Here is a 27,780-nt window from a genome sequence, read left to right as displayed (position 1 = left end):
AGAAATCTTTCTGATTGAGAGGGGGTCAAATACTTATTTCCCTCATTAAAATGCAAATCGATTTATAACATTTTTGACATGTGTTTTTCTGGTTTTTGTTGTTGTTATTCTGTCTCTCACTGTTCAATTAAACCTACCATTACAATTATAGACTGATCATTTCTTTGTCAGTGGGCAAATGTACAAAATCAGCAGGGGATCAAATACTTTTTTTCCCTCACTGTAGAGAAGCTAGATATAGTCTTACCGTTGTCAGAGATATCCAGACTGGAGATGTTGGGGATCTCAGCGATGCATCCCTCCAGGATCTGTGACCCCCCAGACCTGAGCTGTCAACAGAGAGACAATATGAGATATGAGATACAGAACAGCAGCTTCCCTAGGGCTGGGATAACAATAGATGTGTAGATAAAGAGAGAACTCAAATGGAGGGAGATACCACACAGTCTATGGTACAACAATACCAACAAACGTGTTAGAAAAAGCAGGGAGGCTGAAGCAATACAATGAGATGTTAAAACATGCCATGTCTGTTCAGAACAGGGGACATTAACTACGCCACTATTCTAGGTACAGGGAAATGAACAACATGGATAATCTGACCACAAAACATTCACTTCAACAAGCATGAGTTGGTGTAATAGCCGAACAGCTTCTTAATTGAGAGACAGTTTAAGAATGGAATGAGAATGGAATGATGATGGCTGGAAAATGGGTGTAAATGAATGAGAACACCAGAGAAAGCAGTAAGGAGTAGTTAGGACTTAACATGAATTATAGCCAGGAGTTAACAGGAATTATAGCCAGGAGTTAACAGGAGTTATAGCTAGGAGTTATCAGTAGTTAGTCAGTGTAATACTTACACAGTGACCAAGCTTAGAGCAGCATTAGGGGGAGAGAACAACACACATCAGAGACATACAGGGACCAGTAGCTAGCTATTAGAGGGAACAACAACAACACACATCAGAGACATACAGGGACCAGTAGCTAGCTATTAGAGGGAACAACAACAACACACATCAGAGACATACAGGGACCAGTAGCTAGCTATTAGAGGGAACAACAACAACACACATCAGAGACATACAGGGACCAGTAGCTAGCTATTAGAGGGAACAACAACACACATCAGAGACATACAGGGACCAGTAGCTAGCTATTAGAGGTAACAACAACAACACACATCAGAGACATACAGGGACCAGTAGCTAGCAATTAGAGGGAACAACAACAACACACATCAGAGACATACAGGGACCAGTAGCTAGCAATTAGAGGGAACAACAACAACACACATCAGAGACATACAGGGACCAGTAGCTAGCTATTAGAGGGAACAACAACAACACACATCAGAGACATACAGGGACCAGTAGCTAGCTATTAGAGGGAACAACAACACACATCAGAGACATACAGGGACCAGTAGTTAGCTATTAGAGGGAACAACAACAACACACATCAGAGACATACAGGGACCAGTAGCTAGCTATTAGAGGGAACAACAACAACACACGTCAGAGACATACAGGGACCAGTAGCTAGCTATTAGAGGGAACAACAACAACACACATCAGAGACATACAGGGACCAGTAGCTAGCTATTAGAGGGAACAACAACACACATCAGAGACATACAGGGACTAGTAGCTAGCTATTAGAGGGAACAACAACAACACACATCAGAGACATACAGGGACCAGTAGCTAGCTATTAGAGGGAACAACAACAACACACATCAGAGACATACATGGACAAGTAGCTAGCTATTAGAGGGAACAACAACAACACACATCAGAGACATACAGGGACCAGTAGTTACAGTGGGGAAAAAAGGATTTAGTCAGCCACCAATTGTGCAAGTTCTCCCACTTAAAAAGATGAGAGAGGCCTGTAATTTTCATCATAGGTACACGTCAACTATGACAGACAAAATGAGAAAAAAAATCCAGAAAATCACATTGTAGGATTTTTACTGAATCTATTTGCAAATTATGGTGGAAAATAAGTATTTGGTCAATAACAAAAGTTTCTCAATACTTTGTTATATACCCTTTGTTGGCAGTTACACAGGTCAAATGTTTTCTGTAAGTCTTCACAAGGTTTTCACACACTGTTGCTGGTATTTTGGCCCATTCCTCCATGCAGATCTCCTCTAGAGCAGTGATGTTTTGGGGCTGTCGCTGGGCAACACAGACTTTCAACTCCCTCCAAAGATGTTCTATGGGGTTGAGATCTGGAGACTGGCTAGGCCACTCCAGGACCTTGAAATGCTTCTTACGAAGCCACTCCTTCGTTGCCCGGGCGGTGTGTTTGGGATCATTGTCATGCTGAAAGACCCAGCCACGTTTCATCTTCAATGCCCTTGCTGATGGAAGGAGGTTTTCACTCAAAATCTCACGATACATGGCCCCATTAATTATTTCCTTTACACGGATCAGTCGTCCTGGTCCCTTTGCAGAAAAACAGCCCCAAAGCATGATGTTTCCACCCCCATGCTTCACAGTAGGTATGGTATTCTTTGGATGCAACTCAGCATTCTTTGTCCTCCAAACACGACGAGTTGAGTTTTTACCAAAAAGTTATATTTTGGTTTCATCTGACCATATGACATTCTCCCAATCCTCTTCTGGATCATCCAAATGCACTCTAGCAAACTTCAGACGGGCCTGGACATGTACTGGCTTAAGCAGGGGGACACGTCTTGCACTGCAGGATTTGAGTCCCTGGCGGCGTAGTGTGCTACTGATGGTAGGCTTTGTTACTTTGGTCCCAGCTCTATGCAGGTCATTCACTAGGTCCCCCTGTGTGGTTCTGGGATTTTTGCTCACCGTTCTTGTGATCATTTTGACCCCACGGGGTGAGATCTTGCGTGGAGCCCCAGATCGAGGGAGATTATCAGTGGTCTTGTATGTCTTCCATTTCCGAATAATTGCAACCACAGTTGATTTCTTCAAACCAAGCTGCTTACCTATTGCAGATTCAGTCTTCCCAGCCTGGTGCAGGTCTACAATTTTGTTTCTGGTGTCCTTTGACAGCTCTTTGGTCTTGGCCATAGTGGAGTTTGGAGTGTGACTGTTTGAGGTTGTGGACAGGTGTCTTTTATACTGATAACGAGTTCAAACAGGTGCCATTAATACAGGTAACGAGTGGAGGACAGAGGAGCCTCTTAAAGAAGAAGTTACAGGTCTGTGAGAGCCAGAAATCTTGCCTGTTTGTTGGTGACCAAATACTTATTTTCCACCATAATTTGCAAATAAATTCATTAAAAATCCTACAATGTGATTTTTTGGAATTTTTTTTCTCAATTTGTCTTTCATAGTTGACGTGTACCTATGATGAAAATTACAGTCCTCTCTCATCTTTTTAAGTGGGAGAACTTGCACAATTGGTGGCTGACTAAATACTTTTTCTCCCCGCTGTAATGTAGCACTTAGAGGGAACAATCCTCTGACTAAATCATCCGGTTACAAAAGCCCAGACATAGCATACAATTAGACAAGGGTTGTGTCCCAAATGACACCCTATTCCCTATGTAGTGCTCTACCTTTGACCAGGGCCTATTGGGCTCTGGACAAAAGTAGTGCACTACATAGGGAATGGTGTGCCATTTGGGAAGCACCCAAGAACACATACTGTAACATACAGTGAGACTGCTTCAAACCAATGGTTAATTATTACACCTCCAAAGACTGAAAGGCAAGAAATAATTTATCTCAGCAGCGGTTTAAATTTGAAACGATTTCGCTAACTGGGGTTCCTGCTGCATTGGTATTCAATGAATCTGTGGAAAGACATCTTTATTGGATTAGGTGATGGGGGTGAGAGAGTGTGTGTGTGTGTATACGTACAAGTGTGTGTGTGTACGAGTGTGTTTGTGTGTGTGTGTGTGTGTGTGTCTTCGCGTGCGTGTGTATGTGTGTGTTCTTGTGCGTGTGTGCGTGACATAATTAGCGACGGCTATTCAATTTCATTCCTCTTCCTCTCTTTTCTTTTTCTCTTCGCCAAGTGATCCATTATGTAGATGTTATAGTAGAGGAAGCTATAAAAACAGAGAGTGCTGTGGGATGTTCACTCTAAAAACGACCAACGCCAAAGCTATTGCACACTTTAGAATTCTTAAACTGACTAAGACTATTCAGCTAGATTTCACATATCTGGACCAAGGACAAGAGGATGAGTCTTGCTTTAGCATATCTGCTAATGTTATTAACGTTACATATTAGGACATACAGTGGGAAAAAAAATATTTAGTCAGCCACCAATTGTGCAAGTTCTCCCACTTAAAAAGATGAGAGAGGCCTGTCATTTTCATCATAGGTACACGTCAACTATGACAGACAAAATGAGAGAAAATAAATCCAGAAAATCACATTGTAGGATTTTTAATTAATTAATTTGCAAATTATGGTGGAAAATAAGTATTTGGTCAATAACAAAAGTTTCTCAATACTTTGTTATATACCCTTTGTTGGCAATGACACAGGTCAAACGTTTTCTGTAAGTCTTCACAAGGTTTTCACACACTGTTGCTGGTATTTTGGCCCATTCCTCCATGCAGATCTTCTCTAGAGCAGTGATGATTTGGGGCTGTCGCTGGGCAACACAGACTTTCAACTCCCTCCAAAGATTTTCTATGGGGTTGAGATCTGGAGACTGGCTAGGCCACTTCAGGACCTTGAAATGCTTCTTACGAAGCCACTCCTTCGTTGCCCGGGCGGTGTGTTTGGGATCATTGTCATGCTGAAAGTCCCAGCCACGTTTCATCTTCAATGCCCTTGCTGATGGAAGGAGGTTTTCACTCAAAATCTCACGATACATGGCCCCATTCATTCTTTCCTTTACACGAATCAGTCGTCCTGGTCCCTTTGCAGAAAAACAGCCCCAAAGCATGATGTTTCCACCCCATGCTTCACAGTAGGTATGGTGTTCTTTGGATGCAACTCAGCATTCTTTGTCCTCCAAACACGACGAGTTGAGTTTTTACCAAAAAGTTATATTTTGGTTTCATCTGACCATATGACATTCTCCCAATCATCTTCTGGATCATCCAAATGCACTCTAGCAAACTTCAGACGGGCCTGGACATGTACTGGCTTAAGCAGGGGGACACGTCTGGCACTGCAGGATTTGAGTCCCTGGCGGCGTAGTGTGTTACTGATGGTAGGCTTTGTTCCTTTGGTCCCAGCTCTCTGCAGGTCATTCACTAGGGTGAGATCTTGCGTGGAGCCCCAGATCGAGGGAGATTATCAGTGGTCTTGTATGTCTTCCATTTCCTAATAATTGCTCCCACAGTTGATTTCTTCAAACCAAGCTGCTTACCTATTGCAGATTCAGTCTTCCCAGCCTGGTGCAGGTCTACAATTTTGTTTCTGGTGTCCTTTGACAGCTCTTTGGTCTTGGCCATAGTGGAGTTTGGAGTGTGACTGTTTGAGGTTGTGGACAGGTGTCTTTTATACTGATAACGAGTTCAAACAGGTGCCATTAATACAGGTAACGAGTGGAGGACAGAGGAGCCTCTTAAAGAAGAAGTTACAGGTCTGTGAGAGCCAGAAATCTTGCTTGTTTGTAGGTGACCAAATACTTATTTTCCACCATAATTTGCAAATAAATTCATAAAAAATCCTACAATGTGATTTTCTGGATATTTTTTTCTCAATTTGTCTGTCATAGTTGACGTGTACCAATGATGAAAATTACAGGCCTCTCTCATCTTTTTAAGTGGGAGAACTTGCACAATTGGTGGCTGACTAAATACTTTTTTCCCCCACTGTATAGTACTATAGTGAAGGGGTCATTGATGTATAGTAAATTGATAAAGCAACTAAAACACTTTTCCTCTCTCATTATCCCATGCTGACTAATAAAAAGTTGTCTTTCATATCTATTTCCACAACTGGAAGGCTAAATACATTGTGTTTACATGTCTGGCTAAAGGGCCTAGAAACATCTACATCTCTCAGTGGGATATGAACTGACAATCCTCTGGTAAGAACCCCCGCTGTTTCCTTAGACACCATGCTGTTTCCCCAGACAACCTGCTGTTTCACTAGACACCATGCTGTTTCCCAGACAACCTGCTGTTTTCCTAGACACCATGCTGTTTCCCCAGACAACCTGCTGTTTCCTTAGACACCCTGATGTTTCCCTAGACACCCAGCTGTTTCCTTAGACACCATGCTGTTTCCCCAGACAACCTGCTGTTTCATTAGACACCATGCTGTTTCCCCAGACACCCTGCTGTTTCCTTAGACACCATGCTGTTTCCCTAGACAACCTGCTGTTTTCCTAGACACCATGCTGTTTCCCTATACACCATGCTGTTTCCCTATACACCCTGCTGTTTCCATAGACATCCTACTGATTCCCTAGACACCCAGCTGTTTCCCTAGACACCCTACTGTTTCCCTAGACACCCTGCTGTTACCCTAGACACCCTACTGTTTTCCTAGACACCCTGCTGTTTCCCTAGACACTCTACTGTTTCCCTAGACACCCTACTGTTTCCCTAGACACCCTGCTGTTTCCCTAGACACCCTACTGTTTCCCTAGACACCCTGCTGTTTCCCTAGACACCCTACTGTTTCCCTAGACACCCTACTGTTTCCCTAGACACCCTACTGTTTCCCCAGACAACCTGCTGTTTCCCTAGACACCATGCTGTTTCCCAGACAACCTGCTGTTTCCTTAGACACCCTGATGTTTCCATAGACACCCAGCTGTTTCCTTAGACACCATGCTGTTTCCCCAGACAACCTGCTGTTTCCTTAGACACCATGCTGTTTCCCCAGACACCCTGCTGTTTCCTTAGACACCATGCTGTTTCCCTAGACAACCTGCTGTTTTCCTAGACACCATGCTGTTTCCCTATACACCATGCTGTTTCCCTATACACCCTGCTGTTTCCATAGACATCCTACTGATTCCCTAGACACCCTGCTGTTTCCCTAGACACCCTACTGTTTCCCTAGACACCCTGCTGTTACCCTAGACACCCTACTGTTTCCCTAGACACCCTGCTGTTTCCCTAGACACTCTACTGTTTCCCTAGACACCCTGCTGTTACCCTAGACACCCTACTGTTTCCCTAGACACCCTACTGTTTCTCTAGACACCCTGCTGTTTCCCTAGACACCCTACTGTTTCCCTAGACACCCTACTGTTTCCCTAGACAACCTGATGTTTCCCTAGACACCCTGCTGTTTCCCTAGACACCCTACTGTTTCTCTAGACACCCTGCTGTTTCCCTAGACACCCTACTGTTTCCCTAGACACCCTACTGTTTCCCTAGACAACCTGATGTTTCCCTAGACACCCTGCTGTTTCCCTAGACACCCTACTGTTTCTCTAGACACCCTGCTGTTTCCCTAGACACCCTACTGTTTCCCTAGACACCCTGCTGTTTCCCTAGACACCCTACTGTTTCCCTAGACACCATGCTGTTTTCCTCGACACCCTGCTGTTTCCCTATACACCATGCTGTTTCCCTAGACACCATGATGTTTCCCTATACACCATGCTGTTTCCCTATACACCATGCTGTTTCCCTAGACACCCTGCTGTTTCCCTAGACACCCTGCTGTTTCCCTAGACACCCTGATGTTTCCCCAGACACCCACACAGACTCACACACACCACACACACACACACACATATACGGAATGCTTACATCTTTGTAATATGATGTTTGTAATGCTGTTGTAATCCCCAGAGCATATTTCAATAATCTTCATTCTTTGAGAAAACAGAGTAATTATACAGATCTGTGAGAAGGGGGAGGGAATTTTATCTCTGTTCTTACCTCAAAGCAGCTGAGGTCTAAATACATTTCCTTTAGCCTCTCTGTGTTCTTACCTCACAGCAGCTGAGGTCTAAAGACACTTCCTTTATGTTGGGGTTACTGGCCAGACCCAGCAGAAGAGCTCTGCAAGGAAGACAACAATATTGTTTAATACATTTTAGACTCACTATTGGTTAGCTTTATTATAGAGACTAACAATGATGAATCCAGTCTATCTTATGGGATGAAGAATCCAGTCTAGTTTATGGGATGAAGAATACAGTCTAGTTTATGGAATGAAGAATACAGTCTATTTTATGGGATGAAGAATACAATCTTGTTTATGGGATGAAGAATACAGTCTAGATTATGGAATGAAGAATACAGTCTAGTTTATGGGATGCTGAGAGAGCGAGATATACACTGAGTGTACAAAACATTAGGAACACCTATGATCCCGCATTCGTGATTGAAAATCCACTTCAATCAGTGTAGATGAAGGGGAGGAGACAGGTTAAAGAATGATTTTTAAGCCTTGAGACAATTGAGACATGGATTGTGTATGTTTGTGAATGGGCAAGATAAAATATGTAAGTGCCTTTGAACGGGGTATGGTAGTAGGTGCCAGGCGCACCGGTTTGAGTGGGTCAAGAACTGCAATGCTGCTGGGTTTTTCACGCTCAACAGTTTCCTGTGTGTATCAAGAACGGTCCACCCCCCAAAGGACATCCAGCCAACTTGACACGACTGTGGGAAGCATTAGAGTCAACATGGGCCAGCATCCCCGTGGAACACTTTCGACACCTTGTAATCCATGCCCCGACGAATTGAGGCTGTTCTGAGGGCAAATGGGGGATGAAACTCAATATTAAGAAGGTGTTTTGTACACTCAGTATAGATCTATTTCCTATTATGAAAACAATGCATATTGGAGGGAAGCATAAGAGAGAGAAGAGAGAGAGACAGACAGAGAGAGAGAAAGAGAGAGAGAGAGAGAGAGAGAGAGAGAGAGAGAGAGAGAGAGAGAGAGAGAGAGAGAGATGAGAGAGACAAAGGGAGAGAGAAGGTGAGAAGGAGGGATAGAAGAGAGAGAGAGAGAGATAGAGAAAGTTGAGACAGAGAGGGGAGAGAGATAGAGCAGAGAGAGATTGAGACAGAGAAGGGGGAGAGAGAGAGCAGAGAGAGATTGAGACAGAGGGGGGATAGAGAGAGCAGAGAGAGATTGAGACAGAGAAGGGAGAGAGAGAGAGAGCAGAGAGAGAGATTGAGACAGAGAGGGGGGAGAGAGATATTGAGACAGAGAGGGGGGAGAGAGAGCAGAGAGAGATTGAGACAGAGAGGGGGGAGAGAGAGAGCAGAGAGAGATTGAGACAGAGAAGGGAGAGAGCAGAGAGATATTGACAGAGAAGGGGGAGAGAGAGAGCAGAGAGAGATTGAGACAGAGAAGGGAGAGAGAGCAGAGAGAGATTGAGACAGAGAAGAGGAGAGAGAGAGCAGAGAGAGATTGAGACAGAGAATGGGGAGAGAGAGCAGAGAGAGATTGAGACAGAGAAGGGAGTGAGAGAGCAGAGAGAGTGCAAGTGAAAGAAAAAAGAGAGAGACAGAGGGAGAGAGGGAGAGAGAGACAGAGGGAGAGACATAGGGAGAGAGAGACAGAGGGAGAGAGAGACAGAGTTAGAGACAGAGGGAGAGAGAGACATAGTTAGAGACAGAGGGAGAGAGAGACAGAGGGAGAGACAGAGGGAGAGAGAGACAGAGGGAGAGACAGAGACAGAGGGAGACAGAGGGAGAGACAGAGACAGAGGGAGACAGAGGGAGACAGAGGGAGAGAGAGGGAGAGAGAGACAGGGGAGAGACAGAGGGGGATAGAGACAGAGGGGGAGAGAGACAGAGGGAGAGAGAGAGAGGGAGAGAGAGATAGAGGGAGAGACAGAGGGAGAGAGAGACATAGGGAGAGACATAGGGAGAGCGAGACAGAGGGAGAGAGAGACAGAGGGAGAGAGAGAGGGAAGAAAGACAGAGGGAGAGAGAGACAGAGGGAGAGAGAGACAGAGAGAGAGAGAGAGAGACCGAGGGAGATACAGAGGGAGAGAGAGACAGAGGGAGAGAGAGACAGAGGGAGAGACAGAGGGAGAGAGAGACAGAGGGAGAGACAGAGGGAGAGAGAGACAGAGGGAGAGATAAAGGGAGAGAGAGACAGAGGGAGAGAGAGACAGAGGGAGAGATAAAGGGAGAGAGAGACAGAGAGAGAGAGGGAGAGAGAGACCGAGGGAGAGACAGAGGGAGAGAGAGACAGAGGGAGAGACAGAGGGAGAGACAGAGAGAGAGACAGAGGGAGAGAGAGAGAGGGAGACAGAGGGAGAGAAAGACAGAGGGAGAGAGCGACAGAGGGAGAGAAAGACAGAGGGAGAGAGAGACAGAGGGAGAGAGAGACAGAGGGAGAGAGAGACAGAGGGAGAGAGAGACAGAGGGAGAGAGAGACAGAGGGAGAGACAGATTGAGAGAGAGACAGAGGGAGAGAGAGACAGATGGAGAGAGAGACAGAGGGAGAGACAGAGGGAGAGACAGAGGGAGAGACAGTGGGAGAGAGAGAGAGGGAGACAGAGGAAGAGAGAGACAGAGGGAGAGAGAGACAGAGGGAGAGAAAGACAGAGGGAGAGAGAGACAGAGGGAGAGAGAGACAGAGGGAGAGAGAGACAGAGGGAGAGACAGATTGAGAGAGAGACAGAGGGAGAGACAGAGGGAGAGACAGAGGGAGCATGGTTAGTTTGCTCACTTCAATGCCTCTGGAGGGAGTTTGGTTCCTGAAAGGTTGATGCAGCTGAGGGCCATGGCGCTGCTGAAGAAGTGCTTGAAGGATGGAGGCACATCTTTGCCTTTCCTGGAGACAAACAGAACCACAGAGACGATAGTAAGCCCACGCAAGAGATGATACCTGAGAGGCCATGGTATAGTAGCCTTGTGAACCACAATTGAACGCTGCTCTCCCGTTTCGTTTCACTTGCACTGAAACAGAATGTGACCTCGCCAAATCAGGATGTGTTGAATGAGGCTAATAGTAGAGTATACAGTGAATATTGTCACAGTTTGGTTTTCGCCAGGCATTACTGGAACCATGTCGTCCAAAAAGTTATACTTTTGAATCATCTGTCCATAGAACGTTCTTCCAAGAGTCTTGATGATCATCCAGGTGCTTTTTGGCAAACTTGAGTCAACTTTTTGGACGAGATGGGTCCCATTATGCCTGGCGAAAACCAAACACTGCATTCCACAGTAAGAACATACCAAAGGTCAAGCATGGTGGTGGTGGTGTGATGGTTTGGGGATGCTTTGCTGCCTCAGGACCTGGACGACTTGCCTTAATAGAAGGAACCATGAATTCTTCTCTGTATCAGAGAATTCTACAGGAGAATGTCAGACCATCCGTCTGTGAGCTGAAGCTGAAGCGCAGCTGGGTCATGCAGCAAGACAATGATCCAAAACACACAATCAAGTCTACATGAAAATAGCTAAAAAGCAACAAATTGGAAGTTTTGGAATGGCCTAGTCAAAGTCCAGACCTAATCCCAATTGAGATGTTGTGACAGGACTTGAAACGAGCAGTTCATACTTGAAAACCCACACGTCACTGAGTTAAAGCAGTTCTGCATGGAAGAGTGGGCCAAAATTCCTCCACAGCGACGTGAGAGACTGATCAACAACTACAGGAAGCATTTGGTTGGAGTCATTGCAGCTAAAGGTGGCACAATCAGTTATTGAGTGTAAGGGGGCAATTACTTTTTCACACAGGGGAATTCGGTGTTGCATAACTTTGTTTATGAAATAAATGAAATAAATATGTAATTGTTGTGTTATTTGTTCACTTATGTTCCCTTTATCTAATATTAGGTTTTGGTTGAAGATCTGATAACATTCAGTATCACAAATATGCAAAAGTAGAGAAAATTAGAAAGGGGACAAATACTTTTTCATAGCACTGTAGATGTTCTGGGCTCTGAGGGGTTTAGCTCAGGGAAACACAGCTGGGAGATGGAGGTGGGGTGTCACGCCCTGACATAGAGTTCGCTAGTTGGTTTGGTCAGGGTTTGGTTCTATGTAATGTGAATATCTATGTTTTGTAGATCTATGTTGGCGGGTGTGGTTCCCAATCAGAAGCAGCTGTCAATCGTTGTCTCTGATTGGGGATCATACTTAGGTAGCAATTTTGCCTACCTATGTTGTGGGATCTTGACTCTTGTTTGTGTGTAGCCATTGTGAGCGTCACGTTGCGTTTGTTGTTTTGTTGTGTGTTTACTTAGTTAATAAACATGTATGCATTCCACGCTGCACCTTGGTCCAATCCTGTACTCAACGAACGTGACATGTGGGACTACCGTCGGTGGAATCTGGGCGTGGCTAAAGAGTCCCTTGACAGGAAGGGGAATGGGTGTGCATCACCAGAGGATGGAATCTGGTGTTTATTGCTGGAGAGTGGTAAATATAAAGGAGGAGGAGGTGACGTCAACACTCTGAAGAGGACACCCCAGAGGATCAGAGTGCAGCTGGACTACGACAGGGGGGAGGTGTCCTTCTACGACCACAAAGACATGACACTCATCTACATTTATAAAGACACATTTACATGCTCACTAACAGTGATGTAAACATATTTGTGCAAAACATTTGAGAGAAATAAGCTTTTTGTGCATATGGAATCTTTTATTTCAGCTCATGAAAAATGGGACCAACTACATGTTGCGTTTATATTTTTGTTCAGTATATAACATTATATGGGGAAATGTTATCGTAAATAGCTGAATTATTTTCATGTGGTAGTTATCAACGTTTTGGTTAGCTAGTTAGCTTGCTGGCTGCAGCACCAATGGCTGCAGCCAGAGTAGCTAGCTAGATAGTTGACTTCTTGGGAAACAATATTTCTGCTAAGTTTATTAACTAGGTAACTAGCTAGCTAACATTCATTATACATGTGTTGTGTCATCCAACAAGTCTTATACAACTAAAACATTTAGCTAGCTAGCTACTCTTAGCTGTTTGTATGGCTGCCTCATAACATTGATTGGGAATAAACTGTCTGGGTATAGCTAGCTAACTAGCTAGATCATATCTCATTAGTAATCATTATTGGCATACATGTTTATTTACCAGATATGCAAGTGTCTTCTTACATCATGTCAGTATCATTAGTTTCATTTCTGATCCAGAAAAATTACCCATAAAGCCATGTGTGTAGCTTGTGTTCCTTGCAGTAAGCCATTGTTCTTTACACCCTCAAATGATGTAATCTTTGCATTCTATGGCCAGAAAATGACATCTTCACCAAAAAGTAGAAGTGGCAGCTAAAATCTAGTCAAAGACCAAACATTTGTTGAGGCTTATTTAATGAGCCCTAAATTAGCATTATTATGTGTTATGGTTTTTGAGGAGAACTTTGCCTGTCACATTTAAGACTATGTAATCTAAGACTATCTAATCTAATGTGGTGATGACTGTATGGGCTGAATACAGTAAGAGTTATATATGATCAGGCTGTGTGGTGGAGAGATGATTTGTTAACTTCTGTCTAGATTTAATTTTATATAGACCTCTCAGTAGTGTTATCCCGGTAATGTCTTGTGCTCTATGATGATTTGATGATGTGAATGGTTGGGTGTGGTGTCTCATTGTGGTGTGGTTATTGTATGTTGTCATGTTGTTGTTGCTGCTGCAGACATGCCCAAAGTAATTGCCCCTCTGGGAATTTATTTGATAATAAAGCAGAAAATGAAATCCTAAAAAACTGTCAGTCAGCTTCTCTAATTAACAGCCATCCACCCTCCTGGTTTGGTCACATTGATACATGAAAACCACCCACAGTCTAGGTAAATATTAATATTTAAATACATTACAATCTGAATACAGCTGTAAAGCAGCAACATGGGGTCTTTGGTAGCAGCCGTACAATAACTAACACTTTGTGACCAACTGGGCAATATGGGGAGATCAAATGAATGAGCTAAATTGGATAATGCTAGGAATAAAATAGATGTATTATGATAAGATAAGATGAGGCAGAGGGTCTGTGGTACTCTGCCTTACCCTACTGGTGGTTGTTATATTATGGGAAGTCGTGGGTCTCACCTATGTGCAAATACACTCTTGGACATGTTGAGGACAGAGAGGTTCTGGACGGAGCCCCTCAGAAGAGCAGAACACACCTGGAATACAGAGGAATTGGTTAGAACAGATATTAGCATTAGCCACTAGCCTTTAGCTATTAAAGGAAAATACATTGCTATGCACACCAGACTATTGTTTCACTCACCAGGTCCAGAGAACAGTCTGTGTTGGACAGGTCCAGAATCATCAGGCTGTTGGGTTGGCCCAGGAAATGGTAGAAATGCTGGTAGAAAAATTGAGAAAAAAGTTTTAGCACTAGCACACGAAGACAGTCTGGTTGGATACATGATGGTCTGATGCTGTCTATAGGTAACAGGTAATACTGTCTGGATAAATGATGGTCTGATGCTGTCTGTAGGTAACAGGTAATAATGTCTGGATAAATGACAGTCTGATGCTGTCTATAGGTAACAGGTAATACTGTCTGGATAAATGACGGTCTGATGCTGTCTATAGGTAACAGGTAATACTGTCTGGATAAATGATGGTCTGATGCTGTCTATAGGTAACAGGTAATACTGTCTGGATAAATGATGGTCTGATGCTGTCTATAGGTAACTGGTAATACTGTCTGGATAAATGATGGTCTGATGCTGTCTGTAGGTAACAGGTAATAATGTCTGGATAAATGACAGTCTGATGCTGTCTATAGGTAACAGGTAATACTGTCTGGATAAATGACGGTCTGATGCTGTCTATAGGTAACAGGTAATACTGTCTGGATAAATGATGGTCTGATGCTGTCTATATGTAACAGGTAATACTGTCTGGATAAATGATGGTCTGATGCTGTCTATAGGTAACAGGTAAAATGTTCTGGATAAATGACGGTCTGATGCTGTCTATAGGTAACAGGTAATACTGTCTGGATAAATGATGGTCTGATGCTGTCTATAGGTAACAGGTAATAATGTCTGGATAAATGATGGTCTGATGCTGTCTATAGGTAACAGGTAATAATGCTTCCTGCCAACGTATAGTGATTTGCTACCGACGGACCATAATTTCTCTGAAGGCCATTGTATCTCTTGTCAGGGGTTGTCATGGGTGACCCATCAAGATTGTGATCAACAGCTATACTGAGAGCACTGAGGTCATTATATGTGTGTGTGTGTTCGTGTGTGTGTGTGTTTGTGTGTGTGTGTGTGCACGTTTATGGGCATGCATTCCCATGGGAACCCTGAACGAAGCTACATCAGGGGTGACAGTCTCAGAAAGTGAAGGCTTCTAATCCGTCAATCATTAAGCCAATCAGAAGGACGTATCTCCTCTGACACCAAACTACCCATCAGTCTCTAGTAGCTCACATTGTTTCAGATCTACAAGGTGATCCTACAGAGCCAGGTGACTGATTTAAACCCAGCTGACTACTGCCTCACCACAGAGCCACAGGCATCAATACTAAGCTGTGTAGAGAGGCTAGTGAGCACAATCCATGTGGTGTTATTGATGCTAGCGTTAGTGTGATTTGGACTGCGGTTGTGTTGTGTGTCTCCCTGGCTCTGAGGAGGGGAGATGATGCAATAGGTCTTGGGTGTGTGAAGACTAGATGAGCTGGTTCAGCTGGTTCTCTCCCGTCTTGATTTAAGTCTTGTTTCAATATCTGTGCAAATGAACAAAGTCCTTTCTCCTCTTAACTCTACCCATTATGACTCTGTCATTAATGAAGTGACCAAGACAGATGTGACCATGGTGCCACCTACCGGGATGTCGTCTGCCCGCAGTATGTTCCCTGAGAGGTCCAGGTGGGTGAGGGTGCTAGGGATGGACTGGTTGACAGTCAGTGACTGGGAAAGGCTGTTCACCCCTGGAACAACACACAGATGGGTAGAGGATGGTTAGAGACAGAGAGGTAATGTACAGTAATACAGGGCTGTTGCCCCCTGGGTACAGAACAGGAAAACAGGTTAGAGGACGCTCTAACAGGGGTGGACTTTGCCTTTAATAAAATGAATGCATAGCAAGCAAAAGGTTTACATGTAAAGTGTTAAGTTTATGTTCCTGTGGAAGGTCTAGCGAGTAACACCACCAGGTAACACCACCAGGTATCACCACCAGGTATCACCACCAGGTATCACCACGAGGTATCACTACCAGGTAACACCCCCTGCAGCACATACTGTATACCATTTACATGTTAAAGGTAGAGTCAGCGAAATGACGTTGCACGAGCAGCAACAAAGATATTGCGATGAGCGAGATGCAAGACTTCGCTCTCACACAGTCACACACAGTATCTGAACATGTGCACGGGTTCGCTTCAAGCTCTTACAATGTGGTAGCCACGGGACCAAAATAGCGGAGAAGTTGAGCCTTGTGCGTCAACGCTCTTAGTTGTTGCAGAAATTCACCCACTATGCTGTTTACTTTGTGCATATACTGTAGGACATGAGCATTGCCAGGGTTATTAGTGGCATTAAGGCCATCGCCTGCTGATTATGACATTTATTTGAACTCTATAAGGTCAATGTCACATCAAACACAGATCTGGGACCAGCCAACTCTATATGGTCAATGTCACATCAAACACAGATCTACCTGGCTATAGAGGGTTAGACAGCCAGTGACCAATCTACCTGGCTATAGAGGGTTAGACAGCCAGTGAGGGATCTCTCTGGCTATAGAGGGTTAGACAGCCAGTGACCAATCTACCTGGCTAGAGAGGGTTAGACAGCCAGTGAGGGACCTCTCTGGCCCAAAATCAAACTCCCATAAGTCAGTGTGAACTCTGAGGAACGGGCCTCTCTCCTGGGAGAACCAATCAATAGACAGATAAATACCAGTCGTTAGGGGGCATTCTAAAGCATGCCCAAACCTGAGGCTGCTAGGACATAAACTAATTTAATTCTAGAGGAAATCTATACATAAAGAAAGAGAGAGAGAGAGAGAGAGAGAGAGAGAGAGAGAGAGAGAGAGAGAGAGAGAGAGATGGTTTACTATAGAAACAATATGAGCATCCCTTACTAGCAGGTTTACTATAGAATAGGGATGTCCCCAACTAAAAGAAAATCTTGGTCGACCGAAAGTAATCTGTTCTTTCAACCAATCGATTGGTCAAAATGTTTAAATGTGTATTTTTCCATATATATACACACCCTATGTGTTTTAATAAATTCAACTATATGCTTGTCTGATGCTGTTTGATGAAATAAGACACAAATGATTTAAGAGGGAGCCAGAGATCAAGATAACCAGATGACAAAAATCTTAACATGACTGACCATCCTTCTCCCTCTCCTGCTGGCTTTCGCAGATTCTGCCATTACTCTCCTGAAGTTGCCGGTAATAGGCTACACGAGGAGTCGGCAACCTTTCTCATGTGGAATGCCAATTTATCTTACAATTTCTACCGATCTGCGTTCAAGTTATGGTTTTCATATGCACATTTTTGTGGAACAGTTTCATTTAATTTATAATAACGCCTTCGTATCTCAAAATCATTGTCATGTGGTTAATCAAAATTGTATCCAAATCTAAATGAAAATGATACAAACCTAAAAAGTCAATTATATTGCCATTGCCAACTATGTAAAAATAGCCTGCATAAAGCCAACAAATAAAAACATTGCAGCACGCAGGTAGAAAATATCCTGATAAAAATAAATATCCTATAAATCCCATTGGCTACACATGGTCTGTCTGCAACGAACTTGAAACATTGTATCAACTATCATCTTAGGTCCAGCCTGAAGCTCTAGCGAACTTGCAACATTATATAAAATATTCTGGGCCCTCAGAGCTTCCCGCACCAGTGAGCTCGGGACAGACAGACACAGCTGTAGGCTATTTTGCGCAGGAGATAAGAGCTCATCAGGTAGACCTATTTTATGACGTTTCCACTCGATCAGAGAATGACATTTTTCCCTTTCACGCTGAGTGGTTATCGATAGGGAGAGAGCTGGAAATATTTTTCTAATCCATTGAGGAACTATTGTAATTCTCAATGGATGTGAAACTTTGAGAAGCTCCACAACTCATTAGTGCTTTAAGCCAATCAGAAATACTATCAGATCCCCAAATGGGCACATTTACAGTACCAGTTAAAAGTTTGGACACACCTACTCATTCCAGGGTTTTTCTTTATTTTTACTATTTTCTACATTGTAGAATAGTAGTGAAGACATCAAAACTATGAAATAACACATATGGAATCATGTAGTAACCAAAAAAGTGTTAAACAAATTAAAATATATTTTATATTTGAGATTCTTCAAATAGCCACCCTTTGCCTTGATGACAGCTTTGCACACTCTTGGCATTCTCTCAACCAGCTTGACCTGGAATGCTTTTCTAACAGTCTTGAAGGAGTTCCCACATGCTGAGCACTTGTTGGCTGCTTTTCCTTCACTCTGCCATCTGACTCATCCCAAACCATCTCATTTGGGTTGAGGTCGGGGGATTGTGGGGGGCAGGTCATCTGATGCTGTCACGATCGTCAAACACAGTGGACCAAGGCGCAGCGTGATATGCGAACATACTTTTTTAAATATTCACCCACACGAACAAAACAACAAAACGATACGTGACGTCCTTGGTTTACAACACAAAACCAACACGGAACAAGATCCCACAAAACACTGTGGAAAACAGGCTGCCTAAGTATGGTTCCCAATCAGAGACAACAAGCAACAGCTGACACTCGTTGCCTCTGATTGAGAACCACCCCGGCCAACACAGAAACACATGAGCTAGATAAAGAACCTAGAACACAAACACATAGAAACTACACACCCTGGCTCAACATAACAGAGTCCCAGAGCCAGGGCGTGACAGATGCAGCACTCCATCACTCTCCTTCTTGGTCCAATAGCCCTTACACAGCCTGGAGGTGTGTTGGGTCATTGTCCTGTTGAAAAACAAATAATAGTCCCACTAAGCCCAAACCAGATGGGATGGTGTATCGATGCAGAATGCTGTGGTAGCCATGCTGGTTAAGTGTGCCTTGAATTCTAAATAAATCACTGACAGTGTCACCAGCAAAGCACCCCCACACCATAACACCTCCTCCTCCATGCTTTACGGTGGGAAATACACATGTGGAGATCATCCATTCACCCACACCGCGTCTCACAAAGACATGCCGGTTTAAACCAATAATCTCAAATTTGGAATCTCCAATTTCCACCGGTCTAATGTCCATTGCTTGTGTTTCTTGGCCCAAGCAGGTCTCTTCTTAATATTGGTGTCCTTTAGTAGTGGTTTCTTTGCAGCAATTCAACCATGAAGGCCTGATTCACACAGTTCTCTCTGAACAGTTGATGTTGAGATGTGTCTGTTACTTGAACTCTGTGAAGCATTTATTTGGGTTGCAATTTCTGAGGCTGGTAACTCTAATGAATTTATCCTCTGCAGCAGAGGTAACTCTGGGTCTTCCATTCCTGTGGCGGTCCTCATGAGAGCCAGTTTCATCATGGCACTTGGTGGCTTTTGCGACTGCACTTGAAGAAAAGTTCAAATTTTTTGAAATGTTCTGTACTGACTGACCTTCATGTAGGGCTATCTTCTGTATCCCAGTCTACATTTGGCTTATAGGAAGGAGGTTCTGTCGTAGCTGGCCGCGACCGGGAGACCCATGGGGCGGCGCACAATTGACCCAGCGTCGTCCAGGGTCGGGGAGGGAATGGCCGGCAGGGATGTAGCTCAGTTGGTAGAGCATGGCGTTTGCAACGCCAGGGTTGTGGGTTTATTTCCCACGGGGGGCCAGTATGAAAAATAAAAAATAAAAATAATGTATGTACTAACTGTAAGTCGCTCTGGATAAGAGCGTCTGCTAAATGACTAAAATGTAAAATGAGGTGAAATCTAATTCTTTGTTTAAACCGTGTGGAGATTTTAATTTACATATCCACATGGCTTCTCTTTGGAGTCATTTGTTGTCATAGTCACCACCTCTACGTGGTGGATTAACTTTTTCGATCTCAACGCAACGCAATTCATTAATTTTATTAATTTATTTTTATTTCACCTTTATTTAACCAGGTAAACCAGTTGAGAACAAGTTCTCATTTACAACTGCGACCTGGCCAAGATAAAGCAAAGCAGTGCGATAAAAAAAACAAAAAAACACAGAGTTACATATGGGGTAAACAAAACATAAAGTCAAAAATACAAACAGAACATATATAATATATACACTGTGTGCGAATGTAGTAAGTTATGGAGGTAAGGCAATAAATAGGCCATAGTGCAAAATAGTTACAATTTCGTATAAACACTGGAATGATAGATGTGCAAAAGATGATGTGCAAATAGAGGTACTGGGGTGCAAATTAGCAAAATAAATAACAATAAGGGGATGAGGTAGTTGGGTGGGCTAATTTCAGATGGGCTGTGTACAGGTGAAGTGATCGGTAAGCTGCTCTGACAACTGACGCTTAAAGTTAGTGAGGGAGATAAGAGTCTCCAGCTTCAGAGATTTTTGCAGTTCGTTCCAGTCATTGGCAGCAGAGAACTGGAAGGAATGGCGGCCAAAAGAGGTGTTGGCTTTGGGGATGACCAGTGAGATATACCTGCTGGAGCGCAGACTACGGGTGGGTGTTGCTATGGTGACCAGTGAGCTAAGATAAGACGGGGATTTGCCTAGCAGTGATTTATAGATGACCTGGAGCCAGTGGGTTTGGCGACGAATATGTAGTGAGGGCCAGCCAACAAGAGCGTACAGGTCACAATGGTGGGTAGTATATGGGGCTTTAGTGACAAAACGGATGGCACTGTGATAGACTACATCCAATTTGCAGAGTAGAGTGTTGGAGGCAAATTTGTAAATGCCGAAGTCAAGGATCGGTAGGATAGTCAGTTTTACGAGGGCATGTTTGGCAGCATGAGTGAAGGAGGCTTTGTTGCGAAATAGGAAGCCGATCTAACTTTTGATTGGAGATGCTTAATGTGAGTCTGGAAGGAGAGTTTACAGTCAAACCAGACACCTAGGTATTTGTAGTTGTCCACATACTCTAGGTCAGACCCGCCGAGAGTAGTGATTCTAGTCGTGTGGGCGGGTGCAAGCAGCGTTCGGTTGAAGAGCATGCATTTAGTTTTACTAGTGTTTAAGAACAGTTGGAGGCTACGGAAGGAGTGTTGTATGGCGTTGAAGCTCGTTTGGAGGTTTGTTAACACAGTGTCCAATGAAGGGCCAGATGTATACAAAATGGTGTCGTCCGCATAAAGGTGGATCCGAGCGTCACCAGCAGCAAGAGCGACATCATTGATATACACAGAGAATAGAGTCGGCCCGAGAATTGAACCCTGTGGCACCCCCATAGAGACGGCCAGAGGTCCAGACAACAGGCCCTCCGATTTGACACATTGAATTCTATCTGAGAAGTAGTTGGTGAACCAGGCAAGGCAGTCATTAGAGAAACCAAGGCTATTTATTCTGCCAATAAGAATGCAGTGGTTGACAGAGTCGAAAGCCTTGGCCAGGTCGATGAAGACGGCTGCGCAGTACTGTCTTTTATCGATCGCGTTTATAATATCGTTTAGGACCTTGAGCGTGGCTGAGGTGCACCCATGACCAGCTCGGAAACCGGATTGCATAGCGGAGAAGGTACGGTGGGATTCGAAATGGTCGGTGATCTGTTTGTTAACTTGGCTTTCAAAAACGTTTGAAAGGCAGGGCAGGATGGATATAGGTCTATAACAGTTTGGATCTAGAGTGTCACCCCTTTGAAGAGGGGGATGACCGCGGCAGCTTTCCAATCTCTGGGGATCTCAGACGTTACGAAAGAAAGGTTGAACAGGCTAGTAATAGGGGTTGCGACAATTTCGGCGGCTAATTTTAGAAAGAAAGGGCCCAGATTGTCTAGCCCAGCTGATTTGTAGGGGTCCACATTTTTCAGCTCTTTCAGAACAGTAGCTGTCTGAATTTGTGTGAAGGAGAAGCGGGGGGGACATGGGCAAGTTGCAGCGGAGGGTGCCGAGCTGGTGGCCGGGGTAGTGGTAGCCAGGTGGAAAGCATGGCCAGCCTTAGCAAAATGCTTGTTGAAATTCTCGATTATTGTAGATTTATCGGTGGTGACAGTGTTTCCTAGCCTCAGTGCAGTGGGCAGTTGGGAGGAGGTGCTTTTATTTTCCATGGACTTTACAGTGTCCCAAAACTTCTTGGAGTTAGTGCTACAGGTTGCACATTTCTGTTTTGAAAAAGCTAGCCTTTGCTTTCCTAACTGATTGTGTATATTGGTTCCTGACTTCCCTAAAAAGTTGCATATCGCGGGGGCTGTTCGATGCTAATGCATCAATAGAATGATTTTGTTCTATAAAGTGTCTCGCAATTGGCGAGGTGATATGTTCTCCAAGGTGTACTTTCAAGGCGCATGATGTTTTTCCAATATAAATCTTATTACAAGAACACTGTAACATATAAATAACTCCTATCACCACCAGGTATCAACACCAGGTAACACCACCAGGTATCACCACCAGGTAACACCACCAGATAACACCACCAGGTATTACCACCAGGTGATACCTGGTTATCTTGATCTCTGGCTCCCTCTTAAATCATTTGTGTCTTATTTCATCAAACAGCATCAGACAAGCATATAGTTGGAGAAAACATTACTTTGAGAAGCTCCACAGCTCATAAGTGCGTTAAGCCAATCAGAAATATTATCCGATCCCCAAATGGGCACATTTATATTCCTACATTTCCTCACAGGCCAGGTAGCCTATAGGCCTCCTTCTATGAGTAATCAGGTGCGCGACTTTACTCTACATTGACAGTAACGCTCTAAACAAAAGACAAAGACTAAACTGACAGAACTCGTAAATGGAATGAAATAAACCTAAACTTGTTTCTCACAAGTGTAGCATAGGTTGTGGGCTCTGCAAACAATGTGTCCACATTCCCACAATGAAGTTATGAAACAATGAATGTGCACAAAGTGGCAGGAGAGAGCACATTCTGGAGAGAGTTGTGCATTGTGCATTTTAGCCACACTCCCATTCTTCTTGGACTGTGCCATCCACGCGGCCTCCGCAATGGATTAGTCTCAGCCTCCACAATGGATTAGTTCACTGAGATGGGCGCAAATCAGACAGGTGTCTCGTGCGGCATAAGAACATTTCTATATATTTGCTACTGCTCGACCAAACAATCGACCAGTCAACTTATTGGGGTCAGCCCTACTATAGAAACAACATGAGCATCCCTTACCAGCAGGGTTACTATAGACCTGTGGACTAATTGGGGTCAGCCCTACTATAGAAACAACATGAGCATCCCTTACCAGCAGGGTTACTATAGACCTGTGGACTAATTGGGGTCAGCCCTACTATAGAAACAACATGAGCATCCCTTACCAGCAGGGTTACTATAGACCTGTGGACTAATTGGGGTCAGCCCTACTATAGAAACAACATGAGCATCCCTTACCAGCAGGGTTACTATAGACCTGTGGACTAATTGGGGTCAGCCCTACTATAGAAACAACATGAGCATCCCTTACCAGCAGGGTTACTATAGACCTGTGGACTAATTGGGGTCAGCCCTACTATAGAAACAACATGAGCATCCCTTACCAGCAGGGTTACTATAGACCTGTGGACTAATTGGGGTCAGCCCTACTATAGAAACAACATGAGCATCCCTTACCAGCAGGTTTACTATAGACCTGTGGACTAATTGGGGTCAGCCCTACTATAGAAACAACATGAGCATCCCTTACCAGCAGGGTTACTATAGACCTGTGGACTAATTGGGGTCAGCCCTCAATGTTGAAGTTGGGGGCTAGGGGAGGGAGGCAGGTTATGCGGTTATGGTTATTTAAGGTGGTTTACAATTTGTTTGGTTGAGAGTGAGACTAAAAGTGGGGGCTTGACAGACTTCCAGCACTAATTAGGACTATATTACTAACACCATGCTGGTTGGTGTGAACAGTTTAATCAGAGGTGTGAACAGTTTAATCAGAGGTGTGAACATAGGAGGACTGAGTAATTGCTCTCCTATGATGATGCTCAACTAAGCAATAAGGCTTGAGGGGGTGTGGTATATGGCCAATATACCAAGGCTAAGGGCTGTTCTTTAAGCACGACGCAACGCAGAGTGCCTGGATACAGCCCTTAGCTGTGGTATATTGGCAATATACCACAAACCCCCGAGGTGCCTTATTGATATTATAAACTGGTTACCAACGTAATTAGAGCAGTAAAACTAAATGTTTTGTCATGCACGTGGTATACAGTCTGATTTACCATGGCTTTCAGCCAATCAGCATTCAGGGCTCGAACCACCCAGTTTATAATTTGCTTTAACCCTTGCTTGGTGAATACTTTGAACCTAAGAACAATATAAACAACAATATAAGTCATGCAAACCTGATTGTTCTCATATATCTCTCAGACACCAAAAAGGAAAATTATTTAACAGAAAACAGCACTGTGGATTTTGAACATTAGAGAAATGCCTGTGGTTCATGGTTTGGAAGTTGAATACAAGTTTTCCATGCAATTGCCAGAATGTAAGAAACTCCAGTCATTACCTTTGGGTGACAATGAGGTTTTGGAAAAGTTGAAATGCTTGAGCCCCTTAGGGAGTTTGGCAAACTGTGCACCCAGGGAGGCGATTCCTGGAGAAAACCGCAGAATTGAAAACAATAATGAGTCATTTGGCAGTACAGTAGCATAATATCAGACAGACTGGGGAGTTCAATTCACTGCCTTCATTTTCCCTGACCTGCTTTTCTCCAAATTTGCTAGAAAATCTGAGCGACGCAGAATATTTGGCGTATCTTTAATTCATGTGACCTGAAAAGACATCACGTCTTGAGGTGATGAAATATTAAACCTACTCTCAAAGTTCAGCAGAAACATTCCAAGAGTTCTATTCTTCTACTGAACATTCTGTTAACTCTATCTACTTCTCTATACTTCAATTACAGAAGAATAGAGAGTCACAGACCCTCTAATGAAAGCTGGGAAATGGTATCAAATGCATTAAATATTCTCAATGGAATGAGTCAGCTAAATGACTAAAGAAACTCACTGAATCAGCTCAGATATTCAACTTCACAATAATCTGAAAGAGTTTAATATTTGATCAAGGGCAAAGAGATTCCAATTTAAATAGATTTAGAGGGGCTTTACTAGTACTCTGAAGCAGTTCTCTGCTGTGTGATAGATTTAGAGGGGCTATACTAGTACTCTGAAGCAGCTCTCTGCTGAGTGATAGATTTAGAGGGGCTATACTAGTACTCTGAAGCAGCTCTCTGCTGAGTGATAGATTTAGAGGGGCTTTACTAGTACTCTGAAGCAGCTCTCTGCTGAGTGATAGATTTAGAGGGGCTTTACTAGTACTCTGAAGCAGCTCTCTGCTGAGTGCTAGATTTAGAGGGGCTTTACTAGTACTCTGAAGAAGCTCTCTGCTGAGTGATAGATTTAGAGGGGCTATACTAGTACTCTGAAGCAGCTCTCTGCTGAGTGCTAGATTTAGAGGGGCTTTACTAGTACTCTGAAGCAGCTCTCTGCTGAGTGATAGATTTAGAGGGGCTTTACTAGTACTCTGAAGCAGCTCTCTGCTGAGTGCTAGATTTAGAGGGGCTATACTAGTACTCTGAAGCAGCTCTCTGCTGAGTGCTAGATTTAGAGGGGCTTTACTAGTACTCTGAAGCAGTTCTCTGCTGAGTGATAGATTTAGAGGGGCTTTACTAGTACTCAGAAGCAGCTCTCTGCTGAGGGAAAGTGAGTGAGATTGAGCTACGAAATTAAACTGTCTGAGTGGTCCTTCATGTCCAGTGATTCTGAAGTGTGCTGTACGTACTGTATTGTGCCATAGACACAGGACCAAAGAAAATAACTAAAGAAAAAGGAAAGGGTATCCAGGTTATCTCAAATACTTTACATTCAGAGGGGCTGTACTAGTACTCATACACAAAATGTATATATATATTTTGTGTAAATGTGTATATTTATGTTGTATCATACAGGGCCCATTTGGAAAAGAGACCAATGTTAACTAAATAAAGTAGAGGAGGGCAGTAGTCATACCTCGATCCTCCAGTGGGTTATTGGAAAGGTTGATAGTGTGGAGTCCTGAGTTGGGGTTATGGGCGAGGGCATTCGCCAGCTTCTGTGCAAAATCCCTTTGGAGAGAGAGAGAGAGGAAACATCATGTCAGATAAAACACGTCAGATATCTACTACAGTATGTGTGTGTTACTTACACAGCCATACAGTACAACAGCAGAGTAAACACATTGTGATTTACTGTATAACTAACTCTAACTGAGGCTGCTGTGTCAGGTCCACTGGTGCCACACAGAGACAACTGTCTCTGTCAAACCTTAGAGAGAGAGAGAGAGTAGAGAGAGAGAGAGAGAGAGAGAGAGAGAGAGAGAGAGAGAGAGAGAGAGAGAGAGAGAGAGAGAGAGAGAGAGAGAGAGAGAGAGAGAGAGACAGACAGACAGACAGACAGACAGACAGACAGACAGACAGACAGACGAGAGAGAGAGAGAGAGAGAGAGAGAGAGAGAGAGAGAGAGAGAGAGAGAGAGAGAGAGAGAGAGAGAGAGAGAGAGAGAGAGAGGGAGAGAAAGGGAGAGAGAGACAGAGAGACAGAGAGACAGAGAGACAGAGAGAATGAGAGATATAAAGGAGGGTACTCACCTAGTGAGTCCTGCGTTGTCCAGAACCAGTTCCTCTAGTCGACTGGACCGGGCCACCACCCGAAGGATCTGGTCGCACACGTCTGCTGACTGGACACAAGTCAGGAAGCATTAGTATAGTATTTAGGCTACATCAACATTTAAAAAACACTATAATTTAAATTCAACATATTTTACTGACAGCATTCCACACACTGTGGAAACTGATTGGTAACTCAATGAACCTTCAGCACTCCACACACTGTGGAAACTGATTGGTAACTCAATGAACCTTCAGCACTCCACACACTGTGGAAACTGACTGGTAACTCAATTAACCTTCAGCACTCCACACACTGTGGAAACTGACTGGTAACTCAATTAACCTTCAGCACTCCACACACTGTGGAAACTGATTGGTAACTCAATGAACCTTCAGCACTCCACACACTGTGGAAACTGACTGGTAACTCAATTAACCTTCAGCACTCCACACACTGTGGAAACTGATTGGTAACTCAATGAACCTTTTCCTGTGGTTCAATGTAGGATGATCTATCTCATAGTCTGCAGTTTTCACCCTATCACCGACTGCATAATGACACAGGTTAAAGACCCACAACGGCCCTCTGCTTTCAGCACTCCACCTAACGTGAGCCAGAACACTCTCTACCTAGTATTCAGACAAGGGACTCTTTCAGGCGTCCTAAAAGCAGAGATGATTGTCTGTCCATGCGTGTCAGGGAGGGTAGGGAACCATCTAGCCCCCCACACCACACCCCCTACTGTAGACAATAAACAGGGGAAAGAGGGACAGAGGTTTGGAATAAGGATGAGGGTTCTGACTGATCTCTGACAACAGGGTGGTCTGTAAAAAAGGGAGCCAGGAGACGAACCCTACATTTAGGATTGATAAAAAATTCAACGAGTGCAACCAACTTCTGCACTGCAGCAGAACAGAGCTCCTGACCCAGTTCTCTGCTTTCTGTGGGGCCTGTTGATTCCTCTCTGCCCACCCATTCTCTGAGGGAATCAAATGAATCAAGTGAATCAAATCAAATACATCCCTTCAGTTCAGCTATGCAGAGCTGAGGGAGGACAATAGTCTCTTTATCTGTTTACATTCATATAACAAACAGTGATCAGAATAACACTACACCAGTTTGTGTTAGTACAACTAAGTGACATTCCATTTCTGGTTGCCAGCATGCTAATTATGACAGACAGAGAGGGATTGTGTGAGGCAGGATGGTTCTCTTTTCAGGGG

At 43.9% G+C, this 27,780-nt stretch overlaps 1 protein-coding gene across 1 annotated transcript in view; it reads right to left on the bottom strand.

Moving 5' to 3' along the window:
• The window catches only part of LOC311139268 (F-actin-uncapping protein LRRC16A-like), a gene marked incomplete at its 5' end in the record, with an annotated part of 109,468 nt that extends 82,844 nt beyond the window's left edge, over nt 1–26,624 (bottom strand). The window contains 10 exons of the mRNA XM_084174157.1: nt 248–329; nt 864–875; nt 7,858–7,927; nt 10,560–10,664; nt 13,901–13,977; nt 14,085–14,162; nt 15,643–15,746; nt 24,415–24,501; nt 25,919–26,013; nt 26,536–26,624. Coding sequence (XP_084030283.1) covers nt 248–329; nt 864–875; nt 7,858–7,927; nt 10,560–10,664; nt 13,901–13,977; nt 14,085–14,162; nt 15,643–15,746; nt 24,415–24,501; nt 25,919–26,013; nt 26,536–26,624 — 799 coding nt within the window. The remainder of the gene's footprint in view (nt 1–247; nt 330–863; nt 876–7,857; nt 7,928–10,559; nt 10,665–13,900; nt 13,978–14,084; nt 14,163–15,642; nt 15,747–24,414; nt 24,502–25,918; nt 26,014–26,535) is intronic.
• Nucleotides 26,625–27,780: the final 1,156 nt, after the last annotated feature.

This window comes from Coregonus lavaretus, assembly GCF_964263955.1.
Source record: "Coregonus lavaretus genome assembly, chromosome: 13".
In the NCBI taxonomy this organism is placed as follows: domain Eukaryota; kingdom Metazoa; phylum Chordata; class Actinopteri; order Salmoniformes; family Salmonidae; genus Coregonus; species Coregonus lavaretus.
The sequence above is the reverse complement of the archived record's forward strand: the minus strand, read 5'-3'. Positions and strand labels throughout refer to the sequence as shown.